Genomic DNA, 22,974 nt, shown 5'->3' on the forward strand with positions numbered 1-22,974 from the left:
AAAAATATGAAGATGATAATGTGTGGGATTAAACTCATTTTGAATTATGTTGTCAGCATAGATGTTAAAATCCCCTACTATGATGACCCTGTCAGTAATTAACAAAAAATTAAGAGTAAGCACCTGCTGGATGACACAAAGTTACAATAAGTAGCGGTTTTGTAGCTTTGCAATTTGAATAAGGGGAACTAAGGGTTAGACGTTTAAAAGAGTTGTAATTATTAACTGCCTTTGGAGTAATCAGTAAGTCAGACTGAAAAATTGTTGCTACTCCTCCTTCTTGCCCAGAATTTCTGGGTATTTGAAAATTTACATAGCTAAAGGGAGTTGCCACATTTATGATTACATAATCCTCTTGCTACAGCCAAGTTTCTGTAAGGCAACATTAATCAATGTGATTATCACAAATCAAGTAATTAACTAACAGACTTTTTATAGAAAGAGATCTTATGTTAAATAAATCCCATTTATAACTTTTTCCCCAATTGGAGTTATGATTATTACATTGGCATGATTTACTCATTTGGGACTATTTTCAAATTTATTTGATTTCGGTTGTGGGCAATGAACTGTCTGGATGGAGTAAAGAGTGGGTAATAGTAGAGAAGCTGCAGAGAGGTGTGTTAAAGGTACACTATGCAACCGGTGTTGATTTTCCAGCGAGACTCCCCCCAGAGGGCGAAAGTAAAAGTGCACTGTCGTAAATATGCACAGCTGTTCTCCTGGTTTCTCCGTCAAGCCAGGCGCGGTTGTTTTGAGCTTAGCAGACAGGCGAACGCAACGAATGACTAATGCTGCGTTCACACCGCAGCTGGCGCGACAGAAGCAGCGAGTTTACATGCAAAGTCAATGGTTGACGCGCGTCAAGGCGCAGCAAAAGGTCCCGCGGCGCGTTTTGAGCACCAGGCGCAGCACGTCTGAGCAGCTGAAGCAGGGAGAGAGACACAGCGCTGATGATCAGAGGCTATGATCTCTCCTCTTAAACAGTTTATTGACGCCTAAATTAACTTAAAATGCAGAAATCTGCTGGCAGAATATGCAGTTTGGATTATTTAGATCAAAAACACCTACCAGCTGCCGCGGTGAACCGCGAGGACGTGACCTGGCCAGAGGCTGCTGATGAAGGGGTTCCTTCTGTCGGCGCCCCGCTGGTATGTGGGGGTCTGAGCGGCTCCGACAGAAAAAATATTGAAGGCAGGATAATAATCTGAATGAACTGACGGCACTGATTACGTTTTCAGGTGTATTTTCTCACTTAAACACATATTAAAACTACTTTATTCCAAATGATCACAGCAAATATAGCTGCAAGGCAGAGAAAGGATAGTGAAGCTCCGCCCAACGCGCGTCAGACACACTTTTGCACCGCACAGCAAGAGCAGCAAAGCTGCTTCAGCCGCGCGTCAGAACTAACTGGCACAAGCAGCAAAAATTAAGCAGCAGACACGATTTTGCTGCTTTTGCTGCGTGAACGTAGCATAACTGCACAAGGATCGCCACTGTGCTAGCAACGAGAATGCTTTTAACTGGGGGGCTAGCAGTTCTCGGCCGTAAAGCAAGACTGACTCTCACGAGACTTCTGAGCCCGTGGGTGCGGGTCGGTGCTCCTGCAATTGTAAGTGCAGTATTTCCCCCACAGACCACCAGGGCGGCCGAGAATACCTTTGTTCAACCTGAAATGACTCATTTAATCATCCAAAACGTTATGGAACACATTAATTAACTGAAAAATGTTGCATAGTGTGCCTTTAAACTACGACTCTGCTTCCTGCTGTGCACCCTGGGTTGTCAGGGTTTTGGAAGACTAATACATTTGTCCAGATTCCTAGGAAGTAAGAAAGAAGTAACCATGCGCTGCAAGCTGTATTTCTGAGAGATCTGAGTTTTCAGTCTCACAACAAATCCATCTCAAAAGACTCTAGCTAATACGTCTGTCTCTTAAAACCAGAGAGTTGGACCAATAAATGCCAGCAGTGTTTTATGGGGCGGGAAATGTAGGAATGACAACAATTAGAAGGGCCTTGCTGGGGCATTACGAACAAAGCTATTATGGAGGACTCACCTGTCGATACAGCAATTGACTCAGTTTTAGCTAAAATAACAGCAATTTCTTGTTTAAAAAAGGAGCAAAGCAAAGCACTTTGGGTATTTTTAGAAAGGAAAGATGTCTGTGCTTTTCAAACAGAAGCACTTTGTGCATTTGTAGATGGGAAAGATGCCTGTGATTTTCTTCTGACAGGATTTGGAAAAAGTTTGATTTATCAGCTTACTGATAAAAATGTCACAATTCCCTGCTATGATTGGCTGAAAGCCTATTATGGAAGGCAGATACTAGCTGGCATATCAATCTGACTACTGCCAGGTTAAGAAAGAAGAGCTGCACCATCCAAAGTGGGATGGATCCTGTCTCTCGGAATAAGACCAGGGTTTCCCCAAAAAGATTGTCAATTATTAATGTAGCCCACATTGTTTTCAAGACACCACCTAGACAACCAGTAGTTGAATGATGACATTAATCTACACATGTCATCATGAAGGGACCTGAGAAATTTACAGAGTCCGACATTGTTTTGGCAAACTTACACACCGAGGCAACACTCATTTTAGTAAACTCCGATCAGCATAACCAGATGTCATTACCACCACCATGAATAACAATGTTATTGTATTTTACTATTGTATTTAACTTTATCCTTAGCCAGCAGTTTCAGGTAGGATTTGATGTTGCCCATTCTGGCCCCCGTCAAACATTTCACTATGGACATTGGTGCCTCTAATGCCATGTTTCTACAACAGAAGGCATTATGTTTTAAAGTGCTCATGGACAGTTAGATTGACTTAGATACAGAGATATCACAGAAAAAAGTAACCTAACTCAAACAGGGATGGCTTGATTAACAATGCAGCTCAGCAGACAAAACAGGAAGTGAACACGGTACGTCTCACCAACAGAGACTAACGGGGAACCCCAGTACCAACTGTGCTGCCTTTTTCTGAGCAATCTGGAGCTTTTTGAGTTCACCCCTGGCAGCAGATGTAGAGCAATAGTCAAGATGACATACGACTAGACTCTGAACTATTTTACATAGAAGGGGATGGGCCACAAAAGGCATTTCCTTCCAGTACTAATTGCTCTTCCCATTTTCAAAACAATATCAACAATTCAAAAAAACAACAACAATATAATCAATGTTGTGAGACCAAGACACAGAACAGTCTACCATCACACCAACGAGTTTGGCACTTTTAACTTGTTGAACCATCAAGCCACAAAAATGTAAATCAAACTCTGAGCTTGTGGATAGCTTGTGCTTTAAACCAGTCACCATGCACTTAGTCTTAGAGATGTTGAGGGCCAGTTTGTTACACACCAACCAGTCATGCTCAAAATTCTGTTCTCTGCTCAAAACCTGATTTAACTCACTCCATCTACGTACAGGATAATAAAGTAGAGGAGGAAGAACAAAAAAAAAAAACATATACATCGTTTGAACATTACTGTACATCTTCAATTAAAATCCCTTTTCAACACATGCACCAAATAATCTTTGATCTATGGTTCAGTTTGTGTCTTCTTCCTCTTCTCTTTTAAAGGCACATGAAAAGCAACTTTACGTGCATTAATTCCATCATCTTGTAAGCAGGGTGATGTCTTGTGGATCCATACTTGCAGATTTGTGATTTACTTGTATTCTCACAGATGAGACATTTCATGTCACATCTGTGGGGGAGTTGGCAACAAAGGAGAACTGCAAATCATACATAATTCAGGTTTATTGACTTACATTTACTAATTTAAACATGCATTCTGTGTCTGCCACTGTGACAATCTCTGATTCTGGGAATACTGTTGCTAGCTTTTAGGTAAACCAGTCAAGCCTTGAGTAATATGCAGAATTTCCTTTTAAAGCCACTATCTCACTGCTATTTGCATAGCATCATGCATACCACAACATAGTTTAGATTTTACTATTTAACTTTGGCTTTGGCCAAGGGTTTCCAGAGTAGTCTACAATCTTATTTCTTAGATCAACTTTTCTTCTCTGTATTTTCAGGTGGTGAGAAAGAGGTGATTGCCCCACAACACCTTGAGTGGTCCTGGCTCACTCATGCCATGTCAGCTTGTAGTACCCTAATTAGTCACTCTCTGGACTCTTGTGTTTAGCCTTAAACCATTATATGAATTTTCAACATTGGGGACACTGTCAATGCTGATATTGATGATAAACATATGCGTAGAATGATGCATTTTTGCTCTGCTGTTGGACACTTTCTACTACACTCCTATAAAGATATGCAACCCTCCCCCCTACAGTGCTTGAGGAGAAAACAATAAACTCAAAAGAAACATGTTGCTTTCCTGAAGATACAGTAACATCAGTAGAGACGCCATTGTGGCTAACTTTAGAACCAAACTGAAAAAAACAGATCGTTTGCAACATTTCTGGTAACAGGAAACTTTCAGATGAATAGAAAGCTTGCCACCATCAACGTGTGAATGTGTGAATGACTGAATGTAGTGTGAAGCGCTTTTTTAAAACTTATCTGACTTGAAAAAGCACTGTATAAGAACAGATCATTTACCACAAAGGGGGCTTCCCTGCTGTGGGCCTGCCATGCTAAGCTGCCAAATACTAGAGACAACTGAGCCTTTTTTGCAAAATGAGATCAGCAGTTTTTAACTACTCCTTTTTGATGGTTTTTTAATCATTTCATCTGTTTATTGTTGTGTAAAAGAAGTTAAGAAGTACAATGGCATGGTACACCCTGCTGACATGTTTTGAGCTTTTGTCTTATAAAGCTAAAACAAACTTTATTTAACAAGGGTTTGAACATTAATATATTGTTCCTGTTCATTTGTTTCTTTGTATATTAATCATATTTGATAACCAAAATATGACCAAAGAGTCCTTTAGGAGGAGTCCCCTCATGTTGGCTAGCTGCTATCTCAATCAACAGATTAAGAATCAGTCAACTAAAGCTTATTGGTTTCTGATTAATCAAATCCATTAATGAAGCATTATTTTAACAAAAAATGTTTTATTGGATATGCATTATGAATTGGTGTGAACACATTAAAATTACTGTAAATTAGTTAAACGTTAATTTAACCTCAAAAGTATTCAAGATAAACTTCACAAACATAAAATACATTTTGAACATTTTGAACGGTGATATACACTGAATAGATCATAATTGTTGGACATTACTTATGAAACAAGAGAATAAAACACTTTTGCTCACCTCTCTTTTATTGGAACGGTGTTCTAGATAAGCTGATATCAACAATGTCTTTGTCATTTTGACAGCAATAAATGAGGCTTCATCTCTCTGTGGAGCTGAATGAGAAAAAGATAAAAATCTCTTGTAAACTGCAAACTTTTGGTTGCTGTATTAAAAGGCAATAGATTTATGAATAAATCAAAAATGAATAATCAGTAGCCTACCTGAGTGTTTTGTTGTTTGTATTCAATTCAATTCAGTTTATTTATATAGCGCCATATTCACAACACATGTCATCTCAAGGCACTTTACAGTTCAACCAGATCATACAGTCAAATTGATACAAAGTTTTCTATCTAAGGAAAACCAGTTGATTGCATTGACTCATTGACTCAAATACAATCCCCCACACTAAGCATGCTTGTAGCGACAGTGGAGAGGAAAAACTCCCTTTTAACAGGAAGAAACCTCCAGCAGAACCAGGCTCAGTGTGAGCGGCCATCTGCCGAGGCCGACTGGGGTTCTAGGAGACAGAAGCAGAGATACAAAAAGCAGCTGTAAAAGGCGGCCCCGTCCAGGAAACACACAGCCAGGCAGACGAGCTCCAAGGCAGCTCCCATGCCAGAGGACGAAGAGAGCACATCCACTCAGTCACGGCCAGAGAAACAGGACCACACTGGAAAACAGGCCGATCTCCAACATCTATAAACAAGGGTGTTGATGGAAGCAGCACAGCTGATGTTTCTTTCCAGGATGACGTCACAGCCAAACAGGAACAGACGAGGCAAAGCTACTCTGAGGAAAAGCAGAGAGAGCAGAAGGTTAGAGATTGAACTAACAGATTCTGCAGAATAGGAGAACAGAGAGAGAATGAAGCAGAATGATGAAATGGGGGTCCCTATGTCCTCCAAAAGTCTAAGCCTATAGCAGCATAACTATAGAGATAGCTCAGGATAACCTGAGCCACCCTAACTATAAGCTTTATCAAAAAGGAAAGTTTTAAGCCTAGCCTTAAAAGTAGACAGGGTGTCTGCCTCACGGACTAAAACTGGTAGTTGGTTCCACAGGAGAGGAGCCTGATAACTAAAAGATCTGCCTCCCATTCTACTTTTAGAAATTCTAGGAACCATTAGTAAACCTGCAGATTGAGAGCGAAGTGCTCTGTTAGGAACATAAGGAACAATCAGATCTCTGATATAAGATGGTGCTTGGCCATTTAAGGCTTTATATGTGAGAAGGAGGATTTTAAATTCTATTCTTGATTTAACAGGAAGCCAATGAAGAGAAGCCAGGATAGGCGAGATATGATCTCTCTTTTTAATTTTGTATCCTGAGGAAAGACGAGGTTATATAGGTGAGTAGTTTACTCTTTGGTACAAGTTCAAAATCCTGACATATGTAAGAAGCATGGAAATCACAAGGCATATTAATTTGAGTAAAACTATGTTTATCTTTATTCCTCAGATAATATGGAAGTCTGACATAGTGATTTATTGAAGTTTGTTAGAAAAAGGTGTGATTCGGTTCTGTTGGTCCATGATAAGATCGGGTAAGGTGTGGATGGGGGTTGGGCTTTGGAGGAAAACCTTTCGCTCGTGTACAAATTTGTTGTTAAATCTTTTGTGATTTAGTGCGGCATTCATTTAAATATAGCATTCAGAATTTTCTCCTATTTTAGACAAGATGTCATTTTGATTTCGGTCTTGTGGGACCGCTTGTCCTGTTTTCGATTCTTTATTTTGCTTAGTAGTTTATTTTTGTAGTCCAGTACCAGTAGGGGCTGTATAGGGTTGGCCCCCTGCTGTACTGTTTTTTTGTTTTTGATCTGCTCACCAGGTCCAACTTTCTGTTAATACTTTGTTTTGTTCTTTTTTTTTCTTTTTCCCTTTCTTTTGGACACATGTTACGTCCACCAAGGGCACAACATATTTGAGGACAAGAGACAAAAAGATGAGGGTTCAAGACAATATTTTATTCATAAATTCTCTCCACTTTAGTTTTCTTGGCTCAGCTTCTTCTGATTTTCTGCGAAGAAAAATAAAGTTAGAGGCCCTCAAATCCCGTGCCCCAAAGGAATAAAAAACAAAAACAAAAGTAACAACAGAAAGTTGGACCTGGCAAGCCGATCAAACAGAATAAAACGGTACAGCAGGGGGCCAACCCTATACAGGGCCGTCGAAGCCCCTACTGGTACCGGACTAAAGAACAAAATAACCTAAGCAAAAGAAAAATCGAAAATAGGACAACCGGTCCCACCAGGCCAAAACCACAAGAACAAGAGGAAAAAAAAAAAGCAAGCAACGGCTAACCGAAATACCGCATGGCAGGCTGGAGCGTCCGCTGCGGTCTGCAGCGACAAGACAAACGCGCACCGCGCACGGTGGAACGAGCGGAAGCAGGTGGAATGGGAGGGAGCGCTCAACATGCCGAAAGCCAGCCTATTTATAGGCGGACAACAGCACCACAAATTAACATAATTAACTGGCCAAAAGAATTATTCAACTCCCAAAATATATTAACAAAATGTCCTTCAACTAAAGTCTGTAAGAAAACAAAGAAAAGAAATAGATAAAAATCATAATGTACCCGAAGCACATAACACCCCCACCCAAAGACTCTGAATGGGGTTTGAAGTAAAAAAAAACTCAACCCATTCAGAAGAAAAAAAAAAAAAAAAAAAACGGGACTAGAGTCGTGAGAGTGCGTCGGCCACTACGTTGTCTTTACCACGAACATGTTGTATAGAGATGTTAAATGATTGGAGTCGTAGAGACCAGTTCATCAAGCGGCGGTTTTTATTACGCATGCGATCCAGAAAAACTAACGGATTATGGTCCGTAAAAACAACCACAGATCCGCTAGAACCTCCAACATACACCTCAAAATGTTCTAAAGCCAGGACCAACGCTAATGCCTCCTTTTCAATGGTGGAATACCATCTCTGATACTTCTTGTCAAGTTTCTTTGAAAAATAAGAAACCGGATGTTCCACCCCATCAGTACCATCCTGGAGCAGGACAGCTCCGACACCAGAATCACATGCGTCCACGGCCAACTTAAATGGTACATCAAAACGAGGGGCAGACAACACAGGAGCATTAACTAGCAAATGTTTAGTTTGCTCAAAAGCAGATTGACACTGATCAGACTAAATAAAAGCCAATTTAGAGCTAAGTATGTCTGTTAAAGGGGCAGCTACAGAGGAAAAGTTTTTACAAAACCCCCTGTAGTAGCCAACCATCGCTAGATAGCGGCGTAGCTCAGTACGAGTGGTGGGTACCGTAACAGATAAAATGGCCTCTACTTTAGCCTCAACGGGGCGCACTTGACCTCCCCCCACCCTTTTTCCAAGATAGGTCACCGTCGCGTGGCTGAATTGGCATTTAGAGAGATTAACTGTCAAATTAGCCTCACTCAGACGCGTAAAAACAGTTCTTAAATGGTCAACGTGCTCAGTCCATGTAGAAGAACAAATCACCAAGTCATCCAAATAAGCCTCACAGAATGATAAACCAGAAAAAACAACATTCATTAGCCGTTGAAACGTCGCTGGGGCGTTGCGCATCCCAAAAGCCATCACGGTGTATTGAAGGAAATCATCGGGTGTGACAAAAGCAGAAATTTCCTGGGCTCCTGCCGTCAAGGGCACCTGCCAGTACCCCTTCAGCAAATCCAGCTTTGTCACAAACTGGGCAGCCCCCACATGGTCCACACAATCCTCCATACGAGGGAGTGGATAACAATCCGGCCTAGTCACCCCATTTACCTTCCTGAAGTCCGTACAGAAACGGTCCTCTCCATTGGCTTTAATAGTCAGGAGGCATGGCGAACTCCACGCACTACTGCTGGCAACAGCAAGTCCATGTTCCACCATGTACTCCACCTGCGTCTTCAAACGGCGCCGTTTGTCTGGGTTCACTCTGTACGGGTGTTGTTTAATAGGCTTGGAATCACCAACATCAATGTCATGGCTGAGCACACGAGTCTGAGTGGGAATATCTGCAAACAGCGACCTATAAGACTAGAGTAAATGAATTACATCAGCCTGTTTGGAAAAGTCAAGGTGGGACAACAAGAGAGGCAAGTTCTCCAACATCTCTGAATTTGGAACCCTCCCTTCAGTGACAGCCGGGGAGAAAACGTCACCTTCAGGTTCAGCACTGGACAGCTCCTCCCGTGCGTCTGCAGCTGCCCCGACGCACGCATCATCTCGTTCACTGGAAAAACAACTGACAGATTTATGTAGAGTGGGCACACGCTCGATATACGGCTTCAGCATGTTAACATGACATAAGCGTGAAGTCCGCCTCCGGTCAGGAGTAGAGATCAGATAATCGCGATCTCCAACCTTTCTCGTGATTGTATAAGGCCCACTGTAGCGCGCTTGCAAGCTGGAACCAGGAACCGGAAGTAACGCTAACACTTTCTCCCCAGGCTGAAAAACTCTCAAAATTGCCTTTCTGTCAAACAAAGACTTCATTTTAGCCTGTGCAGTTTTAAGATTCTCTTTAGCTATCTCACACGCACGGCTCAACTTCAGCCGGAAGTTACTGACGTAGTCCAATAAATTTTGGTCAGATTTTTCACACAACCACTTCTCTTTTAACAGCTTTAAAGGACCGCGAACAGTGTGAGCAAAAACCAAGTCCGACGGGCTAAACCCCAGAGACTCCTGAACCACCTCCCGAATAGCAAACAGTTGTAAATGTACACCTTCATCCCAGTCTTTTTCGAACTCCAAACAGTAGGTGCGAAGCATTGTTTTTAAAGTTTGATGGAAACGCTCGAGTGCGCCCTGACTCTCCGGGTGATAAGCGCTGGAATGACAGTGCTTTATGTCAAATTGACGTAAAACCTGTGCAAAAACTTTAGACATGAAGTTAGACCCTTGGTCAGTCTGCACAACCCGAGGTAAACCAAACAATGAAAAAAACTTTGTTAATGCTTTAACCACTACAGGCGTAGATATTTTACGCACCGGAAAAACCTCTGGAAAACGAGTAGAGGTGCACATCACTGTTACCAAAAACTTATTCCCCGCTTTGGTTCGAGGCAACGGACCCACACAGTCAACTAATACTCTTTCAAATGGTTCAGCGATGGCTGGGATGGGATACAAAGGAGCAGGAGAAATCGTCTGATTTGGCTTTCCAGATACTTGACAAAAGTGACACGAATTACAGTAGCGCACGACATCGCTCTTTAAACCTGGCCAAAAGAAATGACGCAAAATGCGATCATAGGTCTTTCTTATGCCAAGGTGAACTGCTAACGGATTATCATGTGCTAACCGCAAAATGTCTGAACGATATGGAGATGGAACAACAATCTGCTTCACCACACTCCACTCTTCAACAGGAGACACATTCACAGGGGTCCATTTACGCATCAGAAGACCATCATCCAAAAAATAGCCAGTAGAAATGGAGTCAGACTTATCAGTTAATGCATCGCCAAACAATGACTCCAAACTTTTATCAGTCTTTTGGAGCTCGATCAACTGCCGTCTAGACCATGACAGTGTATTTACATCCAACATGTCATCCTCCACAGTTTTCCTCAATGGAACATGTTCGGATTCAGCGTTGAACAAAAAACTTTCACTCAAGTCAAACTCATCTTTATTTTCTTCTCGTTGACGTTTAAGTGCCGCACGCGTAACTGCGCACGACGTGAAAACATCTGGGAATTTACGAGCGAGCGCATCTGGACAGTCGCTCAACACCGGAACAGGTGTAACATCCGGAGTAACCAACACTCGACCCCCAGCCAAGTCGTTGCCCATGATCATGGAGACGCCCGCTATTGGAAAACTAGGACGCACCCCAACCACAGCGTCACCAGACCACAGCTCAGACTGGATCATGACTTTGTGCAGAGGAACGCAGATGTCTTGCATGCCAAAGCCACGCACTGGCACATCAGAACCAATCGCAGTGTCACTATTCAACGGTAAAATTCCCTCCCTAATAAAAGATTGAGAGGCAGCAGTGTCTCGCAATATTTTTACAGGGATCTTTTCACCAGTTAGAGACAAAGAAACAAACCCATCCATAACAAAGGCTTGAAATCAGCATACTCGCAAGGCTGTGTTGAAAGTGAATGAGTAATGCCATTTACAGTTTTAATTAGAGCGACTGGCTTAGTGTTCTTTTTCTGTAAAACTGGGCAATTGGCCACAATGTGTTCTCTCTTTTTACAATAAAAACACGTTACATTAGCTTTTAATTCCAACCTGTTATCCGATTTGCCTTCAACGCCACCGAGCGCAGCAGGTATATCTGATTCGACAAGTGAAACAGTTTTGGCACACTCCTTCCCGTTACTTTCAGAGTTGTCAAATTTACTAAAGACATGTGAGCGCTCAAAATTACCTTTGTGCGTTAACATGTACTCATCAACGAGCACTGCAGCTTTTGACACATTTGAGACTTTATTTTCATTCAAGTAGGTGGTAACTTTCTCAGACAAACTGTTTTTAAAGTCTTCCAATAAAATAAGTTGCTTCAGCTGCGCAAAATCGGCAACATTTTGAGAAGCGCACCAACGATCAAAGAGAATCTCTTTATCTCTAACAAAATCCACATTGAAGTCCAAGTTTGATTGTAGCGTTTTTTTAACCTACGAAATTTTTGACGATAAGCTTCTGGTACTAGTTCATACGCCCTCAAAACAGCACCTTTAACTTTTTCAAAATCAAGGCTATCAGCCACAGAAAGAGACGCATATGCCTCTTGCGCTTTACCACTTAATGCACACTGTAACAACAAAGTCCACACATTTTTAGGCCACTTAAGTGTGAGTGCCACTCTTTCAAATAATGTGAAGTATTTATCAACATCCTGCTCATTAAATGGATGAACCAGGCGAACATTTTTACTCACGTCAAAATCATTTGATTTGGGTTGTGAAGACTCAGCACCAAGCTCGAGTTCTTTCAAACGCAGTTCGGCTTTTATCTCCAATCGTCGTTGTTCAAGATGCAGCTCCTTCTCTCTCAAAGCAAGCCGTCCCAATTCAACTTCCAGTTCCTTCAAATGAATCGGGTCATCTTTCAACGAAGCTTTCGATGGCGATCCAACAGGACTTTTTGGTAAAATTGTAGCAGGAAAAATTCCTATCTGAACCAGTGCTTCTAACAACTCAGCTTCAACTGTTCCTCTTTTAACACGTTTATCTACGGTAACCTTGAAATGCTCGGCTATTAACAGCAACTGATCCTTTGTGCATTTACACAAAGTATCCAATGTGGGCTCTCGAACAAACTCATCCAGGTCAAACTCCATGTCTACCCTTGGAATCAAGCCACACTAAATCAGGAACACTCCTGCACAAACAAAGCTACAACACCACCAGAACCGAATGTTCTAATTAACCAGCGCAACACGCGTCAGCTGTGCAAAAATGCACACAAAACCAGCATAACCGCCAACAAACATGAATCAACCGTAGGACACTACCTGTTTCTAAAGGTAAACTTTGTTTAAACAAGCCCCCATAAATATGTTACGTCCACCAAGGGCACAACATATTTGAGGACACGAGACAAAAAGATGAGGGTTCAACACAATATTTTATTCATAAATTCTCTCCACTTTAGTTTTCTTGGCTCAGCTTCTTCTGATTTTCTGCGAAGAAAAATAAAGTTAGAGGCCCTCAAATCCCGTGCCCCAAAGGAATAAAAAAAAAACCCAAAAGTAACAACAGAAAGTTGGACCTGGCAAGCCGATCAAACAGAATAAAACGGTACAGCAGGGGGCCAACCCTATATAGGGCCGTCGAAGCCCCTACTGTTACCGGACTAAAGAACAAAATAACCTAAGCAAAAGAAAAATCGAAAATAGGACAACCGGTCCCACCAGGCCAAAACCACAAGAACAAGAGGAAAAAAAAAACCAAGCAACGGCTAACCGAAATACCGCATGGCAGGCTGGAGCGTCCGCTGCGGTCCGCAGCGACAAGACAAACGCGCACCGCGCACGGTGGAACGAGCGGAAGCAGGTGGAATGGGAGGGAGCGCTCAACATGCCGAAAGCCAGCCTATTTATAGGCGGACAACAGCACCACAAATTAACATAATTAACTGGCCAAAAGAATTATTCAACTCCCAAAATATATTAACAAAAGGTCCTTCAACTAAAGTCTGTAAGAAAACAAAGAAAAGAAATAGACAAAAATCATAATGTGCCCGAAGCACATAACACACAGAAGCTGAGGATATTTAATTCTGTTTTTTCTCTTTTTTTATCTACAGAACATCCCCACAGCTGTCTTGAGAAAGAGGGTTTTTTAAAAGAGAGTAAACTACAGAATAAATAAAAATAAATTATTTTGTACCCTCAGTTTTTTCTGTGACATCAAATATGTTGTCCCCTTGTGGACGTAACAGCGATTATAAATTACATTTTTATTCGCTGATGACAGAACTATTGGTCGCTACACTTGCAGCTGGCATGTCAGTATCCAGGAGACACTGGTTTCATTTGATGTCACTTCTTTAAAGAAAAACCAAACAGTGAGCTCTATGTTGGTTCAAGATAATATTAAAAAAAAGAAAAAACTGAAAAAGAAAACTGTTGGAAGGTGCGTAAAAGAGGTTCAGCAACTTAATGCTGCTTGAAAGTCGTCTAATGGTAAGACATGGATTAATTTCACTTCATCATGGCTCCTTGGCTTTGTTACCCAAAACGTGGAATGTTTGGGTTTATACGTTAGTAGCGTATATTGATCAGATGTGATTACAAGATGTGATTACAAGTGATTACAACTTAAAGAAAGAAGACACTGGCGTATTTCTTTGTCCTGTTGTGGCATTAGTACAGTGTAGTTTACGACTAGCATGCAATTGCTGCCGTGAGAAACGCCAAACTCTTTTCTGCACAGTTTACAGAAAGCCTTTGATTCATCTGTCAATGAATCTATGAATATGTCTTCTTCCATGCCTTCCTATACCTGCTTTGTTGCTTCTGTTTTTCACTTGCATGGTGGGGCTCTTCCTCTGCCATGTCACTAACGTCAGTGAAAGTGAAAATTTGCGATGGTCATTAATCGTGCTTACTGTTGCAATCAAATGGAATTAGAATGTCAAAAAGATAACAAAATAGATACATTGTAGCCGGGGCCGCATGCAGCCACTCAACATATTTGGGGCTGTGCAAGCAGCCTCTCGGCGGCACAGCCGGCAGTAGCAAATAGTTTGAGATGTGTACCTGGGGTTAAAAAGTTATCCTTATATAAGTTTGTATAAGTTTAAATTTCGGGACACACACAGCCACATTCGGGATTCCAGACATAAGCTTAGAATATGATATTATCCAAAGTGCCTCTCCCAGGGGTCTCCGAGGTCAAAGCTGCCCTTCCGTTGAACATATGTATAGGCTTTGCCTCTCCGCTGTACATAAACTGCAGCTACCATAAACTAAACCATAAAAACAGTGCAGTTGCAGTCAGAGTCCAGTCATTAAGTTGATAAAAATAATCTATAGGGACCTTACAAGAACTGAGCAGACACAAAGGCATGCAATTTAAAATAAACCTAAGCAACAATGAAGAGAGGGCCACAACATTATACCTCTTAGTGTGTAGTGTTAATAATACATACTGAATGCATACTGAGGACCACCAGCATTTACCATCATCAGATGTGAATGTGTTTGTGAATGTGTGGCTGTATGCAAAACGGTGCTATATAATGACAGTCCATTTACCATTTAGATTATCTTAAAGTTATGCTCAGTGGAAAAACTGACTTTTTATCCTTAGTATCTTTTCAATTGATTGAACAGTTAGATCTAGCTCAGATTAGAGAAGGACGTCCACCCACCTATACGTCCCACTGAACACTACAATCAACAGGACGGTGATGAGAAGACTGGAGCCCAAAAGCTGTTTTATTTTCCGTAGTGGTGCTGATGGCTGCCGTTGATGGGGACCCATTGCAGAAATATTCAGTCCATTCGTTGTCAGTCATTCAAATTGATCTTCAGGACACCAGTCTGTGGAGGAGAAGTTATGAAGTATTATTTAAAGAGTTTGTCCCGAGTGATCTCTTTACAGGAAAAAGAACAGGAAAGATAGAGCATCAGGGTGCAGACACAGAGCCTATCTTTAACAACGCGCAGAAATCTTTGCCCATTGACTCTTGTTAAAAGTTGTACATGAACAGCAATTTCTCTTCAATGCAAAGATAAGACAATCCAGGATACAGCTCTCCTGCAGCAAGAGCTGAAGGCAACTTTATTTGCAACATTTCTTCCAGGTAGTGATGGCAAATTCGAAGCCCCAGGAATCAATAAACCTATTTCAAACATTTGGAGAAAAAAACTGTACATCATGCTCAATACATTTGAAACAGTTCGGAATGGCGGCATCTGCTGGACAGCTTTCAGAACTACAATTGAGCCAGTATCCTAATGCCCGCATTATTTCACGGTTGAATTGGTATGTTCCATAATAATAGTATTGATAATGATTATATAAATAAATAATAAAAATAACTAATGTATGACTTGTGAAACAACAAACAGCCCTCCTGATGCATAACATGTCAAGGCTCATAACAGAGGACAGTATTCGGACAGACAGACAATAAGATATTTCAAAGAGCATTTATTTAACAACCACAGATCTGCAGTGAGCAGCTGGGGTGTCTAAAGCAGGAGGTGGGTTCCAGTTGGATGGCTGCCAACACGACATGGGGAACGCTGCCCAGAGATTTTCCAAAACCTGAAGCCTTGGACACTGCAGAACTGGCAGGAGATCAGATCCAAGCAGACAAAGGAATCGAGGACAATCCAGAGGGCAAAAGCCAAAGCCAGTGGCGAAGAGATTCACAGGAGTCTGGCCAGAAGATTGGAAATCAAAAGAGGTACCAAATGGCACAATGGCAGCCTATTGCTTCCCAAAGGGATGGGTTAAATGCAGAGAGTGAGTTTCCTAATTGTGGGACAATAAAGGGATTTACACAGATTTAAATAAATACATACACATTATCCACACATGGACACCACTTATTTGACTACCTTTTTATCTAAGGTTTACATTTTTGGTTCTAAACTTTAAATATTAACAACAAATTCTTCCATTGATTTCAGACGGCACTATTCACATGTATTATGTTTAATTGCACTTACATTATCCGCCACTATCTGGCGCCATTTCCTTTTTTCCTCTAAGCACATAGCAGCCGGCTTGCCTGGACTCACTATGAATCATGGGATACCCAAGGCTAAGTAGGATACACCAGACCCGTCCTGGGAAACTGGCAAAAAGAAGGCTGCATTTGTCAGCCGCATAAAGAGGAGTCTTCCAATCTGAACCGGCCTTGGCATCACGCCATTACGGAATGACATAATGCTATGACGTACTCTGGCCTTAGGAGGATACAGCCGCTGAAGTCGAACTCAGCAAATGCCTTCATGGTTGCCTGTTCTTCACCTCCTGTGTTTCTCTACTCTGTTTCCTGTGTACAAATTGCCTTGCAGTTATTATTTGCTGCATTCATCTAAATAAATATAAGAAAACAAAACTCTGCCACCGTTTCTGCATTTGGGTCCTCTTCAAAATATCTCATAACCTGACAGTAAGTAGTCACTGTCCACCTTTTGAGTTTATGGGAAACTTTGAGCACCCTGGGTGTCTTCAGTCAGAGAAATCTCCAGGTTAGATGGAAGACAACTACACCAGGAGATATTTTCCTGATCATTAAGAAACAGCAGGAACATGAGTCACAACATCTTTCATTTGTCTTTTGGATTATTATGCTTTCGGATTTAAAAGGAAGTGAACTGAATTAAAGTTGTTTCTGCTGTTTGCTCACAAGAGCCAGAACCAGCAAATAAGAGAGTCATTTGCACAATATTCAAATTTTGGATAATATCCCATATGTAGATATTTTAGAACTCAACTGATACCAATCATGTTTTTCCTGACTACCTAGAGACAATTTGTCACTTTTTCCCTTCTGCTTTGTACGGTCACTGCAAATAGCATTTCAGTTAAATGTTTCTAGAAATTAACATCCGCATCACCAACATTTTTGCTTCAGTATCTGTCCTGTGGCAGACTCGTACATCTGTTGAGTACAACAGACCAACTAGCACTGCAGCGAAATTAGCAGAGAATAATAGACAGAATTTTTTTCTCCTGCAGTATTCAAAGCTGGTAAAGGCCGAAAGCAAAGGGCTTGTAGGTGAATGTGCGGTTAAATCTGGTTCTGTAAAGGACAGACTCAGGACGGCTAAAAAACAAACATATGTTGCACTTTTCAGATTTTTACGGAAGCCCGGAAAGGCAAGACAGAAAAAAAATCTGGAAAAGAAAAGTTTTTTGTTTTTAATCTTGTATTATTTTCTGCCCCGAAAGGCAAGAGAGAAAAAAATCTGGAAACGGAGGTTTTGAAGTTTTTTGTTGTTGTTGTTCTTGTCTTATTTTCTGCCCTGAAAGGCAAGTAAAAAATTAATAAATAAAAAATGAAAGGCAAAATTTTCTGTTTGTTCTTGTAATACTTTATTTTGCCACTAGAGGCACTGACGTAATAAGACAGACAGTCACTCACAGTTGTATTGTTTAACTGTATAGTCAGAGAGGCCTGGTGTTCAAGAATCAATGTCCCAAATATATGATATATTTTTGAGTAGTAAAACAAGCTTGTTGACCATGGCATGTGGTTATCATATCAACCTTGTATTTTTTATGAGCAATAAAGAATTATTAGCAGGGATCATCCAGGATATTTGTAGGGCAACATCATAACTACTCTTTGTTCAGATGAAGACTGTATTTCCCAGGTTTTTGAGTAGTAAAACAAGCTTGTTGGCCATGGCATGTGGTTATCCTATCAACCTTGTATTTTTTATGAGCAAGGGATCATCCAGGATAATTGTAGGGCAACATCATAACTACGGTACTCTGTGTTCGGATAAAGACTGTATTTCCCAGATAACCTTAGACTTGCTGTTAGTCACTGCTTATCATAAGTTAACTTAAGTTACACATGGGTGTAAGAAATAATATGTTACAATTTAAATATCAATCCTTCAATTATTATATCTATTTATTTTTTAGTTATAACAGCTAAATGGGAACTTAAAGAAGGGAAGTTAAAGAGATTCTAATCTTTAAGTTAAAAACTCTGAGGAACTTAAAGAGTTTTTAACCTCAAACCACAAGAGCAAACAGTGAGAAATTTTTTTCTTGCCTTTCAGGGCAGAAAAAAATGATTAGGGCTTCCATAGATTTTACTTGGAAAAAGAGATTTTACCTGAAACTGTATAGCATGCTAAACCTGCTAAACCAAATCTGCATTCACTCCCAGCAGGACATTTTGAAGGACAGTATCTGATACCCTTGCAGTTGTTTCTTCCGGCAACAAAAAACCACACAGCTTTGCAAAAAAGAGGAACAGGAGCAAATGTTTAACAACAGAACATTTGAGTAAGTTAAGAATATCTGCTTTTGGTCATTAATAATGTGAATAAATCCAGTGTGGGGATACTGGTAAAGAAACAAACTAAATATTTTAGACAACTCCAAGCCTCCGGGAAACACACTTTGATTAAGAACAAGCAAGAAAATATAAAGGCTTCAATTGAAAGATAATCATAAAAACTAGGTCATGAAATAACAACTATAACCCCAATAGTAGGACCTTTTCCTCCCTGAAAGGTTGACAACTACTAAGCAGAGATCAGAAGATCTGTGATAAGTTTTATATTTAAGCTTTAGATAATTGGCTCTCCTGGTCATCTTTGATAAACAGACAGATAAAACCCAAAACCACATTTTTAAAGGGAGTGTTTTCTGATGCAATTTAAGAAAAACATTTCTTGCGTGCCAAGGTGGAAAGCTAACTTTTTTCTATAAGAGTATTTTATGGAGCTTTTAAATTTGAAAGAATTTCACAGTTTATTGGATGCAGTTATTCTTTAACGTAAAGAACAAGGCTGTGAATGAGTGTCTGGAGATGATAAGATATATGAGACTCAGTCTTTCAGGTTATAGTCATTTCAGAAAAGAAATAAAAGTTTAGTAAATTGTTTTATTTTTTTGGAATTATTTTAGTTCACTTCTATGCATGCGATTTGTACCCAATAAAGTATGAAAACAAATAATTTTTTTTAGCTCTCAAACTCTCTTTCGTTCATTTATGTATTTAAATATTTATTCACATACCTACTAACAAGGCGCCTGGTTGTAAATAAAAGCTTAAACTGAATAAAGGAGAAATAAAATAGTGAAAATGTAATATACCATAAAATACAAAGCTGACTATATTAGCAATTTCATCAGCGATAAATGTAGGTTTAAAAAAATAAGTGAAGCCGGTCTGACTCGCTGCGCCCTTAACATTTCCAAACACAAGTTGTCCAGATGATTCATCCAAGAAATCCACGGAGATGTTATTACGTTTAAAAAGGTTTTAGTTAGCAGATAGAATAAAGGGGTGCCAAACATACATATAAAATTTAAGGGTGACAGAGGTAAAAAAAAAAAAAAAAAAAAAAAAACATTAACTCCACTCTGTGAGATACACAACCACGAATTTCCCATGATGAATCATCTTTAAAAAGTGACACGTATGCATCCTTAAACCAAAGAAGTAAGGAAAATAATTTCAATTTTATTTCATTTTCTAACATGAGAAACATCTAAAACTGGAAAACTCTAAGAAACTAATTGTAAAAAAAAATGTATATATATATATATAATAAAACGGAAACCCCTCCTTTCCAGTAGACTTAATTATGAAGTTCAAGTAAAAGTCATTTCTTACCAGAAGTCAGAAGTGTTTTACAACATAAGCATATTGTAAAACCATAAATTGTAATCATGTTGGTTGTCCTATTAAGCACAAAACAGTATTTTGTTTAACCAAGTTAAAATAAACTAAGTGCAAAAAAAAAAAATCTCTTTTAACGAGTGATATGTGAAAATAGTAACATGGGAAAAAAAGCACAAACTTTGGAACTTAAAGCCAAACTCACTATCCTTACCTGAAACGAATGTGATGTTAAAATGTCTTCAAAACAGGCAATTATATTCAGCTTTCAAACTTTAAAAGGTATTTCCAACAGCGCAGTTAAATCCAGACAGACAGAACATTTGGATAAAAAGATTGCTTAGTCTCTTTGTAAAGGGAAACAAGAATGAAATAAGCAGCAGTAGGAGTTCCTCTCTCAAATATTAGTTAGAACGCCTTGCTCTGTCAAAAAGGTTAAGCCTCACTGCTGAAAGCCTGTAATGGGTGAAAAGGAGCAGAAGGTGTGTTTATGTGTGTTCTTACAGCTTTACAGTATAAGATTTATTTTTTCAACATATTATGTGTTCCATAAAAAGGTTGCCTTTGGAAACTTAGATCAGTGTCCTACAGTCAGTTTCAGTGTAATTTATTTTTAGTTTATCAAAATTTAGGCAAATAGGCTAATAAATATTAAAAAAAAAAAAATACCTAGGGCATGACCTCTGTGTCCTCAATGGTAAATACGGCCCTGGCTGCTACTAAAAATAAGAAAGACATTGTAATGTTTTCATGACTTAAAAAAAATCCTGGGAATCGAGTAGAAATTAACAACGCAAATGTTATGGAGTAAACGTAATATAGAGTAGATTTGATTATTTTTATGTCACCCTACATTCAACAGCGACTTTGTTAACAACTCAAAAATAAAAAAAATGAAACACTTAATGTTATTTGGACAATATCTGTAATGTCTGTGACATATTTTCTCAAAGTAGGTGTTAAGGTTTGATCAGGAATATGTTCCTTAAGTTTGCTGTAATTTTGATGGTCCTACATGTTAGTGTAGTTTTTGCTTGTTTTATACTCATTAAGAGAAGAATTGTTAGAGTAGGATAGGTAACCTATTAATCATTTAAATTATAAAACTTCTTTAAAATCAAAGCCCTTTATTCAAAGATGTTGATTTATAAATCAAACTGTATTGGACCTTTTTTTTTTTTTTTTAGGCTTTAGGAAATTCTCCAAAAAAAAAGTATTATTTTCCAAGATATGAGACTATAGACACACATACGATTTTAATGAAAATACACCTAATCTTTATGACACAAATAAAGATTTCTTTATCATATTTTGTGTTTTTCCAATTTGCAGACGGTCCCTTGGCATTTGACAACCGGTGTAGGATCATGCTTTTGATGCGATTTGGCTGCTCATACTCGTCACGATCGCAGACATGATGTCGGTTTGCTAAAGGCAATTTTTCGCTGATGAGAGAATGTTTCTCTAATGATCAGGACAAGCCACATCTGTGAATATCTTTATCAAAGTAAAAAGAAAAAAAAAGAAGTGAACCTCAAAACAGACTTTTTAAACGTAAGAACATAAAATACATAAAATTAAAGCTCCAGTCAGTACTTTTTTATTAAAATAATTAAATAAATTATAACTTTTGTTTATGTGATCACCTTCTCTGATTTTAAGTGTGTACATTAATCTGCCTTACCTGGCCTCTTTGCCGTAAAGATGATCCAGTAGCGTAGGAAATGCTCGGTATGTAACAGTTCAAGAAAAGAAATGCCAGAATTTCCCATTGTCATAGTCTGCTCTGCATGCTTTAAATTGCTCCTCAATGATTAACAGGCTTGTGTAGCACTTCAATACTCAAAAAAAATCTTTTTGAAGGCTGCTGAGCAGGTTGTTTAAACGATATTTAGAATATTTAGAATTCATCTTTTGAAAGTTCTTTAAATATGAAATTATTACATACTGTTCAATAAATAATAACTGTTTTGAATCAAGAGTAATTTTCATTTGAATGTGCTTTACCGGAGGCATCCATGTTTGTCAAAGAACAATACTGCCACCTACTGGTTTGTGACGTCACGGTGTGGTATCGACTGTTTGTCACAACGCGCTATTATCCAAGTCATCTTGAAAACATTCTTCTTCAAAATGTTGGCTACATATTACATGTTTTTGCTCTGGCCAGAAGTAAGTAAGTAATGTTTATTTATATAGCATGTAGAATATATATGTCACAAAGTGCTTCACAAAATTAACAAAAATACAAATACATTTACAGTCACAAAAGACATGGTCATAAAACAACTCTTAATCTACTAGAATAAAAATGCTTTCCTTAACAAATAGGTTTTTCAGTTCACTCTTAAAAACATCAACAGAATCAAGTAAGTGCAAGGAAAGTGGAAAATCGTTCCAGAGTGCCGGCGAAACCGCCCGGATGGAGCAATCTCCCCTGTTCCTGTAACGAGTATGAGGGAGCGTGAGCAGGTTCCGGTCCTGAGACCTCAGCCTCCGAGAGGGGGTATAAGGACACAACAAGTCTCTAATGTAGGATGGAGCCTGAAGGCCCTGAAGGTCAGCACCAGGATTTTAAACTGGAACCGAAAACAGACTGGGAGCCAATGGAGAGCCTTTAGAATCGCTGTAATATTTTAAGTTGTAGGGATGTCATATTTGAATGTCAAATTATTCTGGTTTAAACATGTATATAAATGTACTCTTGTCCCAGAATTTGGAAAATTTCTATTAATAAAAAATGTATACCGGAGGAGACTCATCCACGACCTCCGACACAAAACTCTCCTCCTCTTGCATGTTTCTGCTGTCCATAGCGTTCCTTGACTGTGTCGTTTCTAAGTCACCAATTTAGTGCTACTTGGTCCCAATGGAATTTCCCATTGGGAACCTACTAGCACTAAGTTGCTAACTGGTTAGCAAGATGCTTCCGAGACACCAGCCACAATCAAAACCATTGTACCGTTGTGGCG

The 22,974-nt window shown here is 39.5% G+C and overlaps 1 protein-coding gene across 4 annotated transcripts in view; it reads right to left on the reverse strand.

The window, feature by feature from the left end:
• Positions 1-21,762, reverse strand: part of LOC119783362 — a 35,327-nt gene extending 13,565 nt beyond the window's left edge. The window contains exons 1-4 of one of the 4 annotated variants that reach the window (XM_038284848.1): positions 21,687-21,762; positions 15,046-15,218; positions 5,448-5,469; positions 5,245-5,339 (exon numbers count right to left, since the gene is read on the reverse strand). In XM_038284848.1, the coding sequence (XP_038140776.1) occupies positions 5,245-5,339; positions 5,448-5,469; positions 15,046-15,159 (231 nt within the window). In that variant the 5' untranslated portion in view covers positions 15,160-15,218; positions 21,687-21,762. Of the gene's footprint in view, positions 1-5,244; positions 5,340-5,447; positions 5,470-15,045; positions 15,219-20,207; positions 20,448-21,686 lie in introns of those variants that run through there. The other 3 variants (XM_038284846.1, XM_038284847.1, XM_038284849.1) reach the window with 3 other exon arrangements.
• Between the last annotated feature and the right edge of the window lie 1,212 nt (positions 21,763-22,974).

This window comes from Cyprinodon tularosa, unplaced genomic scaffold (assembly GCF_016077235.1).
Source record: "Cyprinodon tularosa strain WSP-4 unplaced genomic scaffold, ASM1607723v1 ctg203, whole genome shotgun sequence".
In the NCBI taxonomy this organism is placed as follows: Eukaryota; Metazoa; Chordata; class Actinopteri; order Cyprinodontiformes; family Cyprinodontidae; genus Cyprinodon; species Cyprinodon tularosa.